We start from the raw sequence: 20,965 nt of genomic DNA on the forward strand, positions 1-20,965 counted from the left end.
CGGGTAGCCCAGTTGGTTAGAGTGTCTTCCAGGTTGCAGGGTCCATCCCAGGTCAGGGCACATACAAGAATCAACCAATGATGCATGAATAAGTGGGACAACAGATGAGTGTTTCTCTCTCTTCCTCTCTATAATCAATACGTAAAATGAAAAAACACAACCCATGAGTCTGCTCGTGCTATTCCTCTGCTCCAGGCCTGCCCGTGGCTCTTGATTGCATTCTGAATTGAAGGCATAAACCAAGCACGATGAGATCGTGGTGAGTGCCGTGAAGAAAGCGTGATGGCAGTGGGATGAGAGCCCTCAGGGAAGCCACCCAACAGGTGACATTTGCCCTGAGCCCTCAATGCTCTGAAGGAGGCTGACCGGAGAATTGGGGGGCTGGCTGTCCAGAAGTAGGACAAAGCAAAGGTTCCCAGGGGGGAACCGGCTTGTAAGAAACTGAATGAGACAACGTAAGTGGAAGTCAAGTAAAGGTTGTGGGATTAATTTTGTGCAAGAAGCTTTTACTCTACGGCCACTGGGTGTATTAGGAAATACACAGCCACTGAGCGTGCAGGCGGTAAGTACAGTCCCGGCCCTAGAAGCGCTCACTGTCTAGAAAGACCACAGAAAGCCGGTAAATTTCTCAGCTAATGCAATGGCGCATCTAATCAAGAGGTGAAACATTAATTTATACGGGCTCAGGAGGCGCAGAGCCATTGCCACGGGAGCCCACCGACGGGGCCTCGTTGGCTCCTGTCCGCCTCCGGACACCAGGGTGCGCTGTGAGAGTTCTCAGTGCCGGCGCCGCGCTATCCCCGCGTCTCGTCTCGCTGCCTCTCGCTTCCGGTGGCTCGCGGAAGCGGGGCCTGAGGTCGCGGGCGCCGGGTCCCGAAGCATGGCGGGGGCGGGGCCGGGGGAGGCGCGCGCGGAGCGGGCCCGGGGGTCCTAGCCCCGGCCCTCTGAGCCGGGACCGACAGGTGAGGCCTCCTCCTTCCTCAGCCCATCCTCCCAGCCCGCCGGGCCCTCCCCGAGGCCGCCTCAGGTGACTGCCCTGGGGCTGCCCTCGCGTGACACGGAGGCCCCGTGGCCGCGGCCCTCCCCATAGTTCCCTTCCCCTTGAGGCCCCGCCCCGGGCTTTTCTTTCCGGGGGCGCCCCCTGGGGCGTCTCGACTCTACCTGGTTCGGAGCTGTCACAAGCGGCTGAGGGGTGTGCGCACCTGCCCCCATGGGGACGCTGAGAGCCCAGGAGAGAGGGCTGCTTCGTACCCCAAGCCGGGCCAGGGCCGAGTCGGCCGGGCGGGCTTTTGTTCCGTAAATAAGGCACCGAAGGCACAGTCTGGGCCAGCCCAGCGCCGGCTCCGAGGACACCGAGGGGACTTAGGCAGACGCGGTGGTTTCCTGTCCGAAGAGTACAGTGTAGTCGGGGAGCCCCACAGTCAGCACCTAGCCGTGCAAGCAAACTGTGGCAGCTCCTCTGGAGGAGACAGACAGGCGGTCATAGGAGACTTCACGAAGGAGATGGCACTTGAGAAATGATGGGCAGGGCCAGAGGAAATACATCCGAGGCAGAGGGAACAGTCCCTGTGGGTGCCTGAGTCAGAGACCTTGCAGACCTGAGGCAGGTGCAGCGTTCAGGAAGGGAGGCTTAAGAGGGGTCACGAGCGTGCTGGGCTACAGAATGTAATGCCTGTGGCCTGGCGGGACCTCACTCAGCACTTAGGCCGCAGGTATAAGTAAAATGCTGATATCTGAAATGAGAGTGAGCTTTTTAATTCCTCACCCGAGGATGTTTTTTTCCATTGCTTTTCAGAGAGAGTGAAGGGGGGGACACACGGACACACACACATCGGTCCATTGGTTGCCTCAGACCCAGGGTTGACGCTTTAACCACTGAGCCAAACCAGCCACGGCTAACTCAGCTTTTTTAAGATTGAGGTTAACAGTAGGTGCCAAGGTTCTAAGGCAGGAGGTAGGACACCTGTTGAAGAAATGATTAGAGTTTAATAGATGAAGCCAGAGAGGCAGAGCTGAGACCTTTGGTTCCCATTACTTGTCCCATTATCGTGACGAGTAATGGGAAGATACCTGTTTTAATCCATAGAGGAAAGATGTGATTGTGATCACAAAAGCATTTTTTTAAAAAAATGTATCTTTATTGATTTCAGAGAAAGGAAAGGAGAGGGAGAGAGAAAGATAGAAACATCAATGATGAGAGAGTCATTGATCGAGCCCGCAACCTGGGCATGTGCTCCTACCAGGAATCGAACCTGGATCGCCTGGATCCTAGGTCGACGCTCAGCCACTGAGCCGCGCCCGGCCCGGCACAAAAACATTTTTAAAAGATCACTCTGGCTGTGGAGTGGATTGGCAGTGGACAACAGTGGATTTAGGGAAGACCACATAGGAAACTGTTGCGGCAATGTAGACGTGAAATGCACACTAGTTTTCTTAGAATTAAACATTTACTTTGCTCAAAATGATCAGTGTTTTTTTCTAAGTTGAACAACTGTAGTTTATTTTATCTGATTCTTATGTGAGGTTAGTCAGGTAGATGTTGTCTAACCTAATGCCTGTTCCTTCTCCCATTCCCAGGCCTTACCTGCCTCTCTTATGCCATTCTGGCCGTCGTCTCTCACTCTAACCCTCATAGTAGGTTGGCAGAGATTGAGTGTGTCCTGGGCAGAGATTGAGTGAGGCCGTTTTCTGCATTACTTGGTATTTGAAAATGATGAAACCTTAATAGAGTGTTTTTTTAGACTGTGTCAAAGTAGCCACGTGTTACAAGGAGTAGCTATGAAATTCAATATAGTATTGTTCAGATGTGTAGGATATGGCCCACTTTATCATGCTAAGGTCCTTTGTGAAAATTCACGAGAGATTTCTTTTAAACTCCAGTGCTGCAAAGAGCTGTGATTTTTCCCCAGCAGCTACATTTTTATCCTATCGGCAGTGCAAATTCCATAGATTGTATTTTCCTCTTTGCCTGTGTGCTGAGAAAGTCAGAACCAAAGTAGAAGCTTTACAGCTCTGCAGGTCCTCATGGTATCCATTTCTGTCTACCACTGGTTTCATCTTATTATCCTTTGTTTTCCATTTATAATGATCATTTTCTAATTAAAAAAAAATTCTAAGTACATGCTTTAAAAATATTTTAAAAGAATAATAGTATCTATTAATCAATACTAGCTTAAGAAAAAATACACCCTTGGAGTTGCCAGTGTGTCCCCAGCTTGTATCCCATTGTTCGACCTCCTCAGAGATAACCATTATTCTGAATTTTTATAATTGCCTTGCTTTTCATAATTGTATACCATATATGTTTATATGCTTAAGCTGGAGGTTGTTTGAAACTTATATAAAGGAATCACAGCTTGCTTTCTTCATTCAACATTGTATTCTGAGATTTCATCTGTGGTTATAATGATCCGTAGTGCATTAATCCATTGCTTCGTAAGGTTTCCCTCCATGAATATGCCTGGATAAATTTATCTAGTCTGCTGCTGATAGACATTTGGGGTATTGTCAGTTTTTGCTGTTGCTAACAGACATTCTTGTATATGTCTCATGTTATAGATATGTGCATGTATTTCACTAGGTCAGGGTTTTTTAACCTTAACACTGTTGACATTTTAGGGGAAATGTGAGGGGCTGTCTTCTTTACTGTAGAATGTTTGGCAACATTCCTGGCTTCTTTTTGCTGGACTCCCATAGTGCTCCTCTTTCCCAGTTTATGACAACCAAAAATGTCTCTAGATATTACAAAATTGCCCCATTTGGGTACCATTGCTCAAGATCTGGCGTTAGCAAACTTTTTCTGCAGCGGGCCTGATAGTAAATATTTTAGGCTTGTGGGCCAAGTAGTCTGTGTCTCAACTCATCAGCTATGCCTTTGCAGTGCAAAAGTACCATAGGCAGCATGTAAGTGAATAGGTATGGCTAACAGGTGGGCAGGCTGGATTTGGTCAGAGGGAAGTAGTTCGCAATCTCTGCTGTAGTAGGAACTATATTTTATATCGTCATCCAGTGCTTATATCTCACAATTGAATCAGAAGTTTTGCAAAAACAGTGCTTATTCTTACTATTTGTAATTCAGTTTGATATTTTCTGTTTTGTTACATTTTAAAAAAAAAAATCAGTATATCCACTAAATTGGTTTCAAGGCCCTATTAATGAGTGTGACTAGCAGTTTGATAAACTTGATTTGCTCAGTCACAGAGGTTTGCACATCTTTAACTGGATTAGATAGAATATATACTTATATAAGGGATTTCAAATGCATGTTAGGAGGAGACAGAATATAAATAAGTACCCCATTGTGTATATGTTTTTATTTCTAAAGTACAGATTGGGTCCAGTCACTACCTGCTTACAACCTGTAAAAGCTTGAATGGAAAGTGTTTTCCATTCTGGCTCCAGTCTGCTTTTCTAGGCTTCTCTTTTATGACTCCTTCTTCTGTGCTCTAACCACTTGGAATTATTCTGATTCTCAGAGGTGCCATGTCATACTCTTTCTACGGTGTTTTGTAGACTACCTTCTTTCTGCAATGTTCCTCTTCTACTTTGCCTGGCAAATTCTTTATCCTTCAAGGCCCATGTCAGATGTTGCTGCTTTCTTTCATTTAACATATTTATGAGTACTTACTGTGCCTCAGGCACTGCCAGATGCTTGGGGATACAGTGAGGAATTGGAAGAGATCCCAGCTAGTTGGTACGGGAGACGTAGAGTAAAAAGATAAGATAATTTCAGAAAGTAATAAGGACTGAGGAAAGTAAAATAGGGTAAAAGAATAGATTTATGTGGATGGAAAAAGGCACTGCCTTAGGTAAGGTACTCGGAAAAATTCAGAAGAGTTGCTACTTTACCTGAGATTTGAATGATGAAACAGGCATCTCGTTTCAGCACTTTAAAAATGTTGTTCCACTTCCTTCTGTCGTCCATAGTGTCTCATGAGAAATCCACAGACGTTTGTTCTCTATAAGTAATGTAATACTTGGTTACTTTTAGGATTTTTACTTTGTGTTTTAGTTTTTTACAGTTTCCCTATGATGTGTCTATGTATGGATTTCTTTGGGTTTATTATATTTGGTGTTCTCTGAACTTCGTGAATCTCAGGCTGATACACACAAAGGTTTATTTTTGGGCTCTCTATTCCATTATATTGTTTGTCTTTATGTGAGTTCCATACTTTTTGATTACCTTAGCTCTGTAATATGTTTTGAAATCAGGAAGTATGAGTCCTCCATCTTTGTTTTCTTTTACAAAACTGTTGGCCTTTTGGGATTCCTTGAGGTGACATGTGCATTTTAGGATGCATTTTTCTGGTTTTGCAAAAATTACTGTTGGGATTTTGATATAGATTACATTGAGTTTATAGATTGTTTTGGGTAGTATGGACATCTTAATAGCCCAACAAATATATATGTGTGTGTGTGTGTGTGTGTGTATATGGGTGTATATTGAATATGACTTTTATATTGAACAAATTTGATGCAGTCATAGGTTTTTTCTTGTTGACTATTTCCAACAGCTAAGCATGCTTTGAAGATATTCCAGTTGAATTAGGTCCTTCTCTCAAACCTGTGTCTAGACTCAGAAATATCGGGACCACTTCCTGATTATAATCTGGGAAGGAGAAATGCTGATCACTCTCATCTTGGGAGCTCCTAGGTTCAGGGTATAAGGGGGGAAATCTGTTTGACTTGTATATGTTTTGGTAGCGTTTGTTTTATTTTCTTCTACTTGACTTTTCCATGTAGAGATGTGATAATGGATCATCATGTTTCCACCATCAAACCTCGAAGAATCCAGAACCAAAATGTCATTCACCGCTTGGAACGCCGACGGATCAGTTCAGGCAAAGCAGGCACCCACTGGCATCAGGTCCGTGTGTTCCACCAGAACGTCTTCCCCAACTTCACGGTTGTCAACGTTGAAAAGCCACCTTGTTTCTTGCGTAAATTCTCACCTGATGGACGCTACTTTATTGCTTTCTCTTCAGACCAGACCTCCCTTGAAATCTATGAGTACCAGGGCTGCCAGGCAGCCGAGGACCTGCTGCAGGGCTATGAGGGGGAGATCCTGTCCAATGGCAATGACCAGCGGTCAGTCAACATCCGCGGGCGGCTCTTTGAGCGGTTTTTTGCCCTGCTGCACATCACCAACGTAGCGGCCAATGGAGAGCACTTGAACCGGGAGTGCAGCCTTTTCACGGACGACTGCCGGTGTGTCATCGTGGGCTCGGCTGCCTACCTCCCGGACGAACCTCACCCTCCTTTTTATGAGGTGTATCGGAACAGCGAATCCGTGACCCCTAACCCACGGTCCCCTCTGGAGGACTATTCCCTCCACATCATTGACCTCCACACTGGCCGCTTATGTGATACACGCACCTTCAAGTGTGACAAAGTGGTCCTGTCACATAACCAAGGGCTGTACTTGTACAAAAACATCCTGGCCATCTTGTCGGTGCAGCAGCAGACCATCCATGTCTTCCAGGTGACTCCCGAAGGCACTTTCATTGACGTGAGGACCATCGGCCGTTTCTGTTATGAGGACGACCTGCTCACGGTATCAGCTGTGTTCCCTGAGGTACAGCGGGACAGTCAAACAGGCATGGCCAATCCTTTCAGGGACCCCTTCATCAACTCCCTGAAACACCGGTTGCTCGTGTACTTGTGGCGCCGGGCAGAGCAGGATGGGAGTGCGATGGCCAAGAGGCGCTTCTTTCAGTATTTTGACCAACTGCGGCAGCTGCGCATGTGGAAAATGCAGCTTCTGGATGAAAATCATCTGTTTATCAAGTACACTAGTGAGGACGTGGTAACCCTGCGGGTCACAGATCCATCTCAGGTATGAGGTGCTCTCCTGCCTGTTACGCCCTGATCTCCTTGGCAGAATGTGACGGTTTTTCTTTTTGTGTATAGCCAACCTCTCAAAAATACATGTTCTATGTAGCCTTAAGTTTCTGCTATCCTAGGGCTCAAACTTAAAACAGCTCCATTTTCCTCTGGCCACAAGTATTTCTTTGGGTAAATGGAAGCTAAATCTCAAGCCGTTGACATGTACAGGGCATTGTCTCCTAAGACCTTACCAGCCATCAGTGGTAAAATGTTTTCTGTCATTATTCTTCTGAATCATAGTTTATGAATTCTTTAAAAAATGGGGAGTAGTTGCCCATCCGGGTGTGGCTCAGCAGTTGAGTGTCGGCCTAGGATCCAGGAGATCTCAGTTTGATTCCGGGTCAGGGCACATGGCCAGGTTTCGGGTTTGATCCCTGGTGGGGGCTGTGCAGGAGGCAGCCAATCAGTGACTCTCATCATTGATGTTTCTCTCTCTCTTCCTCTCTGCTCCTCTCTCTGAAATCAATAAAGATATATTTTTAAAAAAGAAGTAGCATGATTTAGAGAGGATTTTTTTCCGGACTCTCTCTCTTCCATGTTGTTGGTGAAGTCACCCGTGAAGCCATCATGGGTGAGCATTTAGCTCATCTTGTGTGTCATGGGAGATGGGCGGTGAAGCCCTTGACTCCTGTAGCCTCCTGTCTTGTACTTGCCAATTTGTCCTGGAGGGAAGCTTAGTAGATGTTTGTGTAATTCTATATTAATGTAATTATGGTGGATCTTGGTGAAACCCCAATGTGATCAAAGTGTTGTCCAGGTCTATAGAAAGGATATGAGTCCATCTTTTATTTAGGTTTGAGCTATAGTTACCTTCTGTTTTGGAGGGAGTAAGATGTCTATAATCGCTGCACTTGAGATTATTCTTTTTCCTTTGCTAAAGAAGGGCGTATTTATTTCTGATTGCTGTTATAGGCTGTAGCCAGAAACAGTACAAGGGCTCTGCGCTTTGCTTACTAGAGGTTGTAACTTTAAACCCAGTCTCTCTGCCCTAGTTGTCTTTCCCTCCTTCCTCAGTTTAATTTGATGGGTTCCAATAAGGTTAATGAGAAAAAGTACATCCAAAACAAAGCCTTGCTAATATTAGGGGTATTATTCTCAGGTTACCCTCCAGCCTCTTTAATTTGTAGCCAAATTTAATTTCTGGGGGTTCACAAAAGTCATGTAATATAAGCTCTGGGAAGGACTAATTACTAGTAAAACAGGTGGGCCAAATGGCTCCAGAAATTGGTAATGGAGATTTAAACTTAATCATAGGAGGGGGGACTACTAATCTCTGTTTTGAAAACTTCTGGAGCCCTTTTGGAAGCTTGCAGATGGATTTACACTGTCACGTTCACTGTGACAAAAACTGTGGATTCCTGGTGCTCCCCTGTTAGGTTGAGCAGGGCACTGGAGGTTTAAAGGGGAGAGAACTCTTCACCCAGGGCCCATTCGGAGAAAGCGGTAGCTTTGTCACCTATAGCATTTGAATGCTTTCCAGGTCCCCCTCTCTGAGATTTGCTATAAATCACAAATGTGTCTTACACATGCTCTTTGCTGAAGGAACATTTATGAAGAAAGAAATGGAAATGCCTCTCTGATTTTTCATTTGTTCAGCAGCAGTACCCTGCTTGATTACAACTTGCCTGGGCAGTTTTAGAACACAGTGTACTTAAGGTGGCTCTCTGCATGTTAGAAATATTAAGAGGAAAAATAAATGCCCCTAAATTGAACTTTCAACTGTACACATACAAGAGAAAATAATTTGTCAACAGGCAACTCCAGGCTGCAAATCACTTTCTCAGCAGGAAGGAAACTAAATCTGGCATTTTAAGAAAGTTTTTTTTATCTGTCTCAGGCTGGGTTGGCGAGCAAGGAGGGAATAAACACTTGGAAGGAAAAATATTGAAGTTTGAAATGAAAGATTGAAAACCTTTTTATACATATATGCTGGTCAATTCAATAATTTTAGCAGCACAGATATAGTGGGAAATCTGGCAACACTGAGGCCCTTGATTAATAAAGCCCACCAAGGCCTCCTCCTTTCCCAGAACCACTTGGAGCCATGTCTTAGCCCTAGTGCTGGAGTGCAGGGGTTTGCATGTTTCTCTTGTAGCTTGAATTTTCAGCCAAGTGATGTTTGCTAGGCATGGTATTATACTCAGTTGTCCCTTAGCTCTCTCTGTTCTCCTGCAGGCGTCTTTCTTTGTGGTGTACAATATGGTGACAACAGAGGTGATCGCTGTGTTTGAGAATACATCAGATGAGCTTTTGGAGCTCTTTGAGAACTTCTGTGATCTCTTCCGTAATGCCACCCTGCACAGTGAAGTCCAGTTTCCCTGCTCAGCTTCCAGCAACAATTTTGCAAGGCAGATCCAACGCCGGTAAGCTGTTCCACCAGGCTTAACAATGCTTAATTTTTCTTAGATTTTTTAAATTTGTTGCGGTTAGGTCAATAGTCATTTACTTCAGAAAATGATACTACAATCTTATCCTCAAATTCATATATCTATTCCATTTCCCCTACAGAATTCTATCCTAATGTAACATTTTATTAATCATCTTCTTATACTTTGCTGCATCAAAAATATATATAAACTAAAATTATTTTTTATTTCTTGGGAACACATGGCTCTAAATGCTCAATTTTACAGTCTTCAAAAATCTTTTGTTAAAAAGAAGTGAAAACAGATCCATTATAGGCTAGAAGAAATGTTTCAGAGAAAATAAGTCACCAAGGATCATGAGTCACTTAAGCCTTTGTCTTGAAAGGTAGAGACCAAATAAAACAAACAATAAAGCAACAACATTGTGGTCACTGAAATAATTGAAGCTATTAGAACAGGAACATTCCTAGAACAGTGACACTTTAGAAATTTAAAATTTGTTAGATATAGTTGAAGAACTCTCCAAGAAAGTAGAATAAAAAGATAAGAGAATAAAAATGGGAGAGAAAAGATGGAAAAAAAGGTTAGAGGATTTGCTCAGGTGTTCCGATATCTGGCTGATTTCAGGAGCAATAGAGAACATATAAAGGGTAGGAAATAATGTAAGACAGTTTTCCAATACTGAAGAACATAAATTTCCAGATTGGCAGGGCCGTCTAATGGTGCACTTGAGCTGGGTTGCACTGGCTCCTTTAACTAACTGGTGGTTAGTTATTTCACTGTTATGCTCTTGAGGTTATTTGTATCCGTTTTATCTGTATGGTGAAAATACTGTATAAAGATATACTACGGCTCATCTCTTGAAAATTCCACATTCATGATGTCACATTGCAACCTTGAAACTGACCACAGCAGGGGAGTTACACCACAGAAATTGGCAAGTCCTGCAAATTATGACTTTTTTCCCCTTGGAGAAATAATTATTAAACCTTTATTAGCATATTACTGGATCCATCAAATATCCAGTACAGTTGTCAGTGAAAAAAAGACCCATACTGAGGCATGTCATCATGAAACTTTGAAACACTGGGAATAAAGAGAAAATTGTAAAAATTCTCAGAAAAAAAAATACATCTCACATATAAAAAGTAAGTCATTAGAATGGCACTGGACATAACCAGTAACGACACGGAAAGCTTGAAACCATTGAAATCATGCTCTCAGACTTCTCTGAAAAAAATGACTTCTAATTTAGAATTCTACATTCAAATAATTGATGGAGTAAAGACATTTTCAGACACTCTTATCTCAAAAAATTACCACCCATGTACCTTTTCTAAGGAAGCATCTGGCAGATGTGTTTTACCAGTAAGCACGAAAGAATGGGACAGGAAATAGTTTGACACCGCAGAGCAGCAGAGAGAATCCCAGGGGTGACAGTCAAGGGATGTTCCAGGGTGACTGACAGCAGCTGGACAGGTTGAAGCAGGAGGGTGGAGGTTTCTACAAGGGATGCGTCTGTGGAAATACTAAAATTGTTAGAGCATTTGGTGGTTTTGGTGTGTTAATGAGATTGTCAGTTCTGTTCTAGTAGGGTTGTCAGCACAGGCTGCACTGAGAAGGTGATTTTTGAGCAAAGCTTGTGAAAGAGGCCAGGGAGCAACCTGTGTGGGCATCTGGCGGCAGAATAGACCAGGCGAAAGGAATGTTAAATCTAAAGGCCCAGTGGGGAGCCTGGAGAGAGGAGGTGATGGGTGCTGTTGGGGAACGGGAACTGCTTCAACCTGTAGTTTTCATGGAGGCTTTGATCTGTGGTCATCACAAAGCGTGGGCCAGCCCCCGTCATTTTACTGTCTGGAGGTAGGAAGCCAGGTCGGGTTGGCGTGTGGTTGATGACACGCAGTACTGGATCTTTGCTGAAAAAGGGCTGAAAACAAAAGAGCCCAGGATCTTTGATTTCAGCTCAAATGAAAAGAAGTAAGTTCTGTTTGGCCCAAGGTTTAATTTTATGAATTACCCCGAGGCTGTGAGAATGACTGTCAAGAGGAGTAATGGAAAATCAGTGTTGATAGCTAGGCTTCCCCCTGGGAGTGCGAAAAGTGTTAATGTCCATCTAGCACTACAGGTTAACAGTGAAAACAAAGATCAAAACCCATCTGATCCGTCCTTCTGGTCTTAGCAAATTTAGGAACATTCAGGTTTTAATTTTTTTAGTTTTTATTCCATTAATTTCAGGGATGAGATGTTATATTTTCCCCCCAGACTAAGAAAAATTTATTTAGTTTTCCTCTGATGGTTAAACTATATGATATGCTTTGATATAGAGATTTTAAAAAAAATACACACTGATAGTTGACATTCTTTCTAAGAAGCTATAGGAAAGTGAAAAGGAAGGGAAGAGATCCAGAATGTCATTACACAAACACAACCATTAACATTTTGATGTATTTCTGCCAGTCTTTTTAGGCATAAATTTATGTGTTATTTGTGTTTTTAATCATACTATACAGACAGAGTGTAACCTACTTCTTTTACTTACCATTTAACATTTCTCTTGTTACTATATAATGTGTAAAAATTAGTTTTCCGTTTAAGTTTTAATTTTTCCTTCAGTTTTTCATTCCTGTAAGTAATACCGTGTTAAATGTGCACAGAGAGTTTTCTGCATATAGGATTGCTTCTTTAGGGTAAATTTCCAGAATAGAAATAGTTGGTCAAGGGGTTTTAAATTTAGTATTTGTTACAATTGTGAGAAATAACTGCTCCGTTATTATTTATTATTAAAGATAAGTCAGGTATGTGACTGTCCATGTTACTCTTCTTCTAGACACTGGTGTTTCTGCAGGGTGTAGGTAGCTAGCTCTCAGAGTTTATTTAAACAAAGGAAGAATGAGTACTTTGTCAAAATGTTTGGTGAAAGTTGGCTTATAACTGATCCCAAGAACAGTCAGCGAGAGGCTGCTGTATTTAGGATTCTCTGCTCTCAGTAACTTTTCCTTAATGCAGTCTGGGCTGTTATTTGGGGAGAGTAAATCCAAGGAGAACTATACATCATAGATTAGTTATACTCATTTTAAACTTCTTTGTAGAGTCTTTTTTTAACTTCACTAAAGTAATGTTTCCCATTTTTAATCCCATCTTCTGCTTTTTGAGAGTATTTGAAGCAAGCCAGACTTCTGGAATGTCTGAGTTCTGACTTCAGTCACTATCTGGATTTTTATTTACAGAATGAATTGGTTTTAGACGTATGTCTGTCAGTTTCAAATGCGTGCCCGCTAACACAGCCTTCATCTCCGGTGCTTTATTTTAGGTTTAAAGACACTATTGTAAACGCCAAGTATGGAGGGCACACGGAGGCAGTGCGCCGACTGCTGGGCCAGCTCCCCATCAGTGCCCAGTCTTACAGTGGCAGCCCCTACCTTGATCTGTCTCTCTTCAGCTACGATGACAAGTGGGTATCAGTCATGGAGCGGCCCAAGACCTGTGGAGATCACCCGATCAGGTACAGCAGCTCTGCTGTAGCTGCAGACTGCCCGCTTTCCCTCTCTCTCTTCAACACCGTTTTACCGTGATTGTGTCCTTTCATACTTACGGGTTGACTTGAAAGGGCAGGCTGTTTCTATAATGAGGTGGGTGCTGTGATCAGTTAGGCAGTAGCCTCCTAAATGAACAGCTTCTACTCTGTTTCTCATCAAAACATCCAATTCAGGTAAGTGTTTTCCCTTTTAAAGGTATCCAGGAGGGAAACCATACTTTTCCGTTTAGTAACCTAGTACTATTTCATAATAATGTTTATGGTTCAGACTTTTCAATTTTATGTAGCTCAAATCATTTTATCCCCCCAGTTACCTAGTAGAAAAGATAGCAGAGACGATTTGGGGACCAGGAGAAACTCATGCTTCCTCACTTGGGGAATTTTGGAATGTAGATAATAGTACCTGTAAATATTTCAGTATTATTGCCGGAACCATGAAACTAACCTGTGATAATCAATCCCCCCATCCCAGACATCCAATTCACAGACCCACCTGTCTCTCCACGTGGGGAGCTGGTGTTGTTCTGTGTGCTGTAAAAGGTGCTGGGGAGGAATTGACACCACTGTCACCGGTGGGGTTATTTCAAGGGAGGTGGGTGTGTTTCTGGAGCCCAGTGCTGGAGGTGGGTCTTTTTCACATAGAAACAGTGTAGTTAGTATTTCATAATCCAGCTTCCATTTGTACTAAATAGGCTTGAGTAAAATAATTCTGTACAATGAATCACCATTCATAACATTTCTTTTGGGAAATTGCAGTCCAGTTCCAAAAACCAGTTGAAGTTTTTTTTATTATGGGAAATTGTAAACATATAAAAACTAGGAGAGTATAATAAACCTCCATATACCCGTTACCCAGCAGTTATCAGCTCATGGTCAGTGTCATTTCATCTCTTTCCACCACCACTACTGTCTCCCCTCGCGACTGCCACCCTGGATTATTCTGAAGCAACTCCCAGGTATCATCACACTTTACTCGTAAATATTTCAGTATGAATTTTTAAAAGATAAGGACTTAAAGTACACCCTCAATACCATTATTTCATCTGGAGAAAACAAAACTTTATTGAGACCACCAGATATCTAATCAGGTTTCACATTTGCCTGTCGCCTTGTAAGTATTCTTTTTACAGTTTGTTTGTTCCAAGTCAGAATCTAAACTGGGTGCCTTTGTTGCATTGTCACTATTTTCTTAAGTCTTTTTTATTCTGTAGGTTCTGTTTCCCTTTTATTTTCCTTGCATTGAAATTATTGAAGAAACCAGGTTGTTCATCCTGTAATGTTCCCCACATTCTAGATTTTGCTCATTGCATCCTGGAGGAGTATTTACTATCTTTCTCATTTCTCCATATTTCCTGTAAACTGGTAGTTAGATTTAGAAGCTCAAACAACTCACTTTAAATTATAAGCCCTTTGTGTGTTGGGGACTATGTGGGTAAGATGAATGTGTTTTTCACACATTAAAAGCATATAATGGGCCTCTTTTGATATGGTTAAGTAGCATGAGGTACTTTTCTCTCCTTTCTGACTTCCTTGCCTTTCTAGTTTGAAAAGGTTAACCTAATTAACACATCCGGAAATGCCATTGCTCCTGTATAAAGGAGCAATGTAATTCTTATTTTTTATATTTTAAAATGGGAAATGCGAGGATATTAAAAGCATTGGAGGAGATAATGCCATTACTCTCACACCTTTATTGCATATTCCATTCTAGTCTGTCAGCTGCATGTTTACACTTACATAGTTGTATTGGTAGTTAGCTTAATACTTTGTAGTCTGCTTTTATTTTGTTAACATGTTTCCATGTTGTTACATAGTCCTCACAGTCACAGTCGTAATGGGGGCATACTATTCCATCACATGGATGTACCATATTTTATTTAACCATTCCCCGATTACTGAGCATTTATTGTCTTTCTGCATTTTTCCATTAGAGTGCATGCTATAGGAGCCATCTCTATTCCTGTTACTATTTACTTCATTTAAATTAAATTCTGAGGTTATAAATTCTTGGAAGTGGGATTATTGAGTCAAAGGATATGAATATACTTATGTCTATTATATATTTGCTTTCCAAAGGGGAAATTACAGAGTTTTTTAGTTCAGGCTCTTCATTTTCTAGAACATCCCCCAATTCTGCCCCATCCCTGCTGATCATCTGTTGTTCTTAGTACCACAGGGCACTTATTTTGCATTACAGGTATTTAAGGACTGGGATGGGTGGAAGTATCTTTAGTCTTCCTGTATTAGATGAAAAATTAAAAACTACTTAGTATTTTGTTTTTGTGTGTGAAAAGAGAAATCTTCCAAAAGCGTTTATTCTCAATAAATTTAATACAATAAAGAATTTATTCCTAAAAAAGAAACCCTCAAATATGCATGTAGATATGCACTGTCCTGTATGGTAGCCACTAGCTAAGTTGAGCTGTGTGCACTCAAGTGTCAAATGCACATCAGATTCAAAAAGAAGGTGAAATATCTCATTAACATATTTGATATTGATTGTAATTAAAATGATAATATTTTGGATATCAGTATTGGCTTACATAAAATATATTATTAAGATTAATTTCACCTTAAAAGTTCTTTTAATGTGGTACCTGAAATTTTTAAATTGCACACATGGCTGACACTTGATCTCTAGCCCTGGCCTAGACAGTTTTGGGGCAGGTAGCTTCTGGAGAGGGGGAGGCTATAATTAAGGCTGTAACTAAGGGCTGTCTTGGGAAAGAGAAATGACCCATTGGCAGATTGCAAGGTGGTGGTGAGTATCTATACCGTCCCCCCTTCTCTCTCTCTCTCGTTCTGTTCAGGTTCTATGCCCGGGACTCTGGTCTGCTCAAGTTTGAGATCCAGGCAGGCTTATTGGGCCGTCCCATCAACCACACAGTGCGACGCCTTGTTGCCTTTACCTTTCACCCTTTTGAGCCCTTTGCCATTTCTGTGCAGAGGACTAATGCTGAGTATGTTGTCAACTTCCATATGCGACACTGCTGCACGTAGGCGCCTCACCAAAGCCGGGTGTTCTGGTCTTCCAAGGTGTTTCCCTTCTTATCTCACGGACTCTAAAGAAAATGCTCCTGACCACCAGCTCTGGGTTCCAGATGGGTCGCTGTACTTTGGATGGGGAGAGCTGCAGAGAGGAGTGAGAGGGGCTTGGCCTAATGGAATTTTTTATTGTATACAAAAAACTACTGATTGATTTAAAGCCCTCTTGCTTTTTCCCTGTGGGAATGTCCAGCACTAATTAAGTTCGTGTACTTTTTGTTTTAGTTTGCATTTTATTGCTGTGAAGATGAAAGCATTACCCCCTTCCCCCCCTTCACGTCATTTCCTTGGCATTATGTATGCATTCTGTAGCTGGTAAATCATGTTTACTCATGAGAACTCTGTGCACCCTTTTTACTTAGCCAGCAAGCAGGGCTATCTTTATAAGAAAACAAAATAAAGCCTTGGTATTTTCTTACTTAAATATATCCTGTTTGATGACTGCCTTATGTTCTGATCTCACCAAATGCTTTTCAAATACCTGGGTTCCAGGAAGGGCCGTGAAAGGAACTGGAGTCCATGGATCCAGCAGCTGCTCTTGGGAGAATAGGTGGTGTGTGCCAGCATGGAAGACAGTCATCTGCCAGGATTGTTTCCCTCCCTCGGGTTTTCGCCTCGTAACTGTTACAGCTGGAGGGACTGGGCGTAATTGCACATCCGCGCGTGGAAGCATGCTCCCATCTGTGCCGTCTGTGTCGTGCAGGTGGAAGAGTGAGCGGCTCTCCAGCCACAGCAGAAACAGACACTGTTTAGCACGTACTGCAATTTGGGTAGTGGGAGCTGGCAAGCTCCAGTTGTCCCTAAAGAGATCAGACTGGTTGTTCCTGGATGGTTGAGCCATCACAGCTATCCTGCAAACACCTGCCGGCCCCCAGCCACCATCCTCTGTCACGCTCTCAGCTGTTCTCCTCCAGAGGGCTTGTCAGGCTCTTTATGTTTCATCTTCATAATGTGCCCACTGTTTATGTAGTAAGCTTGTGTAGTAACATCTGAGTTTGAAGGGAGCTTTGGAAGGAGCCATGGCTGCAGACAGCTGGATCCTGGATCCTTCAGCATCCAGACTTCCCTTGGGAACATAAGAAATGGGAGATGAGACGCTAAGCCCCATCAAAACAGTTTGGCTAATTTTGTCATCTTCAATATTGAACAGCTAAATGCATTCTCATTTAGCATTCAGCACAGGATTTGACCACCTGTGTTGACCTACTATGAGTCAGGTAGCTGTGCCAAGATGTTAAGGATGAGGAGAGAAATAGGCAAATGAAGGGTATCAGGATGCAAGACAGTAAAAGCTCCAGTGCTGAGTACCCAGGAGCAGTGACGGGAATAAAGAGGCGGAGAGGGAAGGCGTGCTGGGGAAGGGACGCTGGCACTGGACAAATGGGAGCGTATTGTGTGAACCAGGGCAGAGGACAGTTCAAGGAGAGTCGCGGCATGCTAGAGGCTTAGAAGCAGGAAAAGGGCCATCAGGGTCACGGAATGGCAGCAATTGGAATATGACTACAGCACAGGCTGGGGGGTGGCAGGGAAATATGACTGAATCCTGAAGAGAAGTCTTGCGCATGGTGCTAGGGTTTTATGCAGCGTAGGGCAGAACATGAGTTGCATAGAGGTAAAGCTCGTCAGTCTAGGAAGGTGGCTTGGAGGGAACAGAGACTAGAGGTAGGGGCCAGACAAGTCGGTGGTGGTAATCCGGAGAGTGGCAGGGCTTGGGATTGCTGGGCGTTCTCCTGGGGCCTTTGTAGGTCCTGACAGAAGCAGGGTCCCAAAGCAGTCCCATGCTTGTGGGACTGAACTTACCTTTCTTTGTTTTCCTTTCCGTATCTGCCACATGATGTGCCTCCATCCGTGCTCATTCTCTGCCTCCCCCCTCCTCCCCCCACAGTGATCCCTGCTTCTGTGAAATCCAGCTCCTTCCCCCATCTCCTTACTCCACCCATCTCCTTTTGGCTTCTCAAGGTCTTTGCTCCTGCAGTTATTTTCTCACTCCTGCATCAGCTCTCTCTTGATAGGTCATTCCATTAGTATGTAAATGTGCTCCAAGATCTTCCTTCTTTAAATAAAATCTCCTGCTTTGGCCCCATAATCCCCTTCAGTTACTGCCCATTCCTCTGCTACCCTTCACAGAAAAGCTTCTGGAAAGAGTTGTCTAAATGAAATGTTTCCGCTTTCCCACATTCCATCTTCCCTCGGTCCACCCCAGGTAGGTTTCTGTCCCCACCGTCCTGCAGTTGTCTAGGTGACCAGTGAGCCCACGTCGCCAGCACAGGGCTCACCCCTCTCCCTTATTCAGCCACCCAACATAGGACAAACTTGATTTCTTTCTGTATCCAGAAACACTTGCTTCTCTTGGTTTTTAGGATAGTGCATGTTTCTGGTTTTCTGTCTGTTTTACTGATTGTTGCTTCTTGGTCCCTTTGCTGGCTTCGCCGCCGCCGCCTCTGCTCTACCTGTAGATGCTGGAGTGCCCCAGCCCTTGGCCTTGGGTCCTCACGTGACTTTTCCTCTGTATATTCTTTCTTTAGTTGATTTCTCCATTCCTAGCTATATGCGGATCACTCTCAAAGTTGTCACTCCAGTCCTGACCCCTTCCTTGAGCTCCAGATACATATATCCCATGGCCTACTTGGCATCTTGGTTTGGATTCTAGTAGGCATTTTAAAACTAGCATGTCCAAAACAACGCTCCTGATTCCCACCCCCACTACTGACCTGTTTTTTCTCTAAGATTTCCCATATGGCTTCAGTATCTACCCATTTACTTGAGCCAAAAACGTAGGAATTATTCCCACTTTTTCTTTTTCCCATCCCTCCTCCTTTCCTTTCACCACCCACATACCTGACTTCATGGATGTGCTTTGAGCAGTCTAAACCAATGATGATAGTCCTATACTTTTTGCTAGTGACTAGAATTAGAACTAGGCCAAAGCCAGACAGCATATGTGAGGTAAAGATTTCTGGGACTTTTGGGGGAACATTTCTCTTTTGAGCACATAGCCCACATTTCCACTATCCAGCACCCTACGATCATACTCCAGAAGTATCCGCCTTAGGACGAAACTGACCTGGATGGCCGAATGAGGAGGAGAGAGCCTGGATCACAGATGGCATGGTTGACTGGATCACAGCCTTGAAACCCACCTAACATCTGGATTTCCAGCTCTGTGAGACTCAGTGCATTTCCTTACTATTTAAGCTATTTTGAATTGGATTTTCTGTTCTTTGCAGTTGAAAGCATATTATTAGGTGCAAAGAGAAAGCCAGGTCCCCCTGTGGAGGAATTTCAATCATGAAGTTCCTGCTGGCTGGGCACCAATTCATTTCCAGTTTTCATGAGATTCAGTTATGATTCCTCTTCTTGAATTTCTGTCCTTGGATTTCTGTAAGATTCCTGGCTCTCCTGTAGTCCCTACATTCATACCTCAGCTGGCATGGAAGTTTCTTGTAACTAAAATGACTTAACTAAAATGGGAGATAAAGTGCTCAGCCTACTGAGCACTTGACCCATATTAAGTTCTCAACTCCTATGTGTGTACTTATATTACCATAGTTCCTAAAGGATTCAGGCTGTTCTCAGTAAGTCTAGTGTCTTCTCTCCACAAATGTCTAATAGATCTCAAAAATCTTTGGAGAAACAAGTTCTTTGGAACCAAAATGTTTAAGAAGAACAGTAGGTTTGGGGGCATATGTCTTTCAGATCTGAATTCTTCCCTGAACCTCTCTCCGCTCATCCCTACCCTTCAGGGAGCTGACATGTCAGCGATCCGGGCAAAGCTACTCGGGACCTTTGAGAGAAAGGTTCCCTTTAAATTTAGCAGAAGCCCTTTCATTCAGAGTCCTTGCAGAGAAGCACAGTGTAAATCAGTGAAAAACCTAAATTAGATAATTTTTAAAAGAATGGCAGCTTCATTATTTTCAAGTATACAGAGTAACTCCATCTCAGCCATGAGTGTTCCTCTGTAGAAGCCCTTTGGGACTGTCCTTAATGAGTAGATTATAATTGTTGGTAATTAGCATAACGGTTCTCTGCAATGCGTGCTTTGAAAGCAATTGAGCATATTAAGTGATTTTGATGTTCCAGGGGGCAATTTTGTTTACAACATTAATCTGCACAGTGTATATCCTTTATAGCTATAACCCTCTGCTGTTTTTTATTTTATTTTATTATTTTATATCTTTATTGATTTCAGAGAGAGGAAAGGAGAGGTAGAGAGAGATAGAAGCATCAGTGATGAGAGAGCCATTGATTGGCTGCCTCCTGCATGCCCCCTACTGGGAATGGAACCTGAAACCCGGGCATGTGCCCTGATCAGGAATCAAACTGCGATCTTCTGGATCACAGGTCGATGCTCAACTGCTGAGTCACGCCGGCCGGGCACCCTCTATTTTTTTAAAAAAATGGCAAAGGCTCCATCACAGCATTTGATTACCAGAGGCAGAAATGATGTAGGAGGCAGAGAGAGGCAGAATAGGACTCCGATTCCTTACCCACGGTGTCCTGATAGAACTATGGGAACAGCTCAGGCTTGCAGGTGAGCCCTGGTGCAAACCCTGGTTCTCTCACCTGCTAGCTGTGTAATAAGAACTTTATTGAGACTCAGTTTCTCCTCTGGAAAATGGGGACAACTTCTACTTTGCAGGGTTGCTGTGGAGACTAATTAAAGGAGCATTAATTAAAGCTCTTAATACATTAAGTACTCAATAAATGCCAGCTGCCTTCTCCTTCTGTCTAAATCTCTTGGCCTCTTTAGTGTCATAGAGGGTGCACCCAGCCCTCGTAGGACCTCTCCATTCTCTGATGACCAAGCACCAGAAGCTCGCCCCTTCTCCAAGTTCAGCCCCTGCTCACCCACAAGAGACCGGGGCATGAGGCTTACAGTTGTGAGTATGCAAAACACAGAGTTTATTCCTGTATTATTGTTCATTAATCATTATTTTCCATACAAACAACTGTAAACCTACCTTTGCCCCTCCCTGTATTTTGTAAAAGAAAAAAGGGAAAGACTGCAATGTGTACTGAAGCTGAAGCCAATATAGATGTAAGTACATACATGGTGGTAGAGTCATAGAACCCTTTGGAAAGCACACCGGAAGTGCTATTGATGGTGGTTACCTTCGGACAGCAGACCTGGGAG

General features: G+C 43.3%; 1 protein-coding gene across 5 annotated transcripts; it reads left to right on the forward strand.

The window, feature by feature from the left end:
• The first annotated feature begins 846 nt into the window (after positions 1 to 846).
• On the forward strand, positions 847 to 16,253 carry DET1 (DET1 partner of COP1 E3 ubiquitin ligase). Of its 5 annotated transcripts, XM_081124641.1 has the most exons (6): positions 2,791 to 3,027; positions 5,743 to 5,866; positions 5,985 to 6,835; positions 9,061 to 9,248; positions 12,562 to 12,753; positions 15,597 to 16,253. In XM_081124641.1, the coding sequence occupies exons 1-6, from the start codon at positions 3,025 to 3,027 to the stop codon at positions 15,784 to 15,786; spliced, it is 1,548 nt and encodes a 515-aa protein (XP_080980767.1). In that variant the 5' UTR covers positions 2,791 to 3,024; the 3' UTR covers positions 15,787 to 16,253. The 5 variants fall into 5 exon arrangements, with proteins under 5 accessions (XP_080980764.1, XP_080980765.1, XP_080980763.1 ...); XM_081124638.1 differs by lacking the exon at positions 2,791 to 3,027 and adding an exon at positions 847 to 962 and having other exon boundaries at positions 5,743 to 6,835; XM_081124639.1 differs by lacking the exon at positions 2,791 to 3,027 and adding an exon at positions 963 to 1,027 and having other exon boundaries at positions 5,743 to 6,835.
• Positions 16,254 to 20,965: the final 4,712 nt, after the last annotated feature.

This window comes from Miniopterus schreibersii (genome assembly GCF_964146895.1).
Source record: "Miniopterus schreibersii genome assembly, chromosome: 22".
Lineage (NCBI taxonomy): Eukaryota > Metazoa > Chordata > Mammalia > Chiroptera > Miniopteridae > Miniopterus > Miniopterus schreibersii.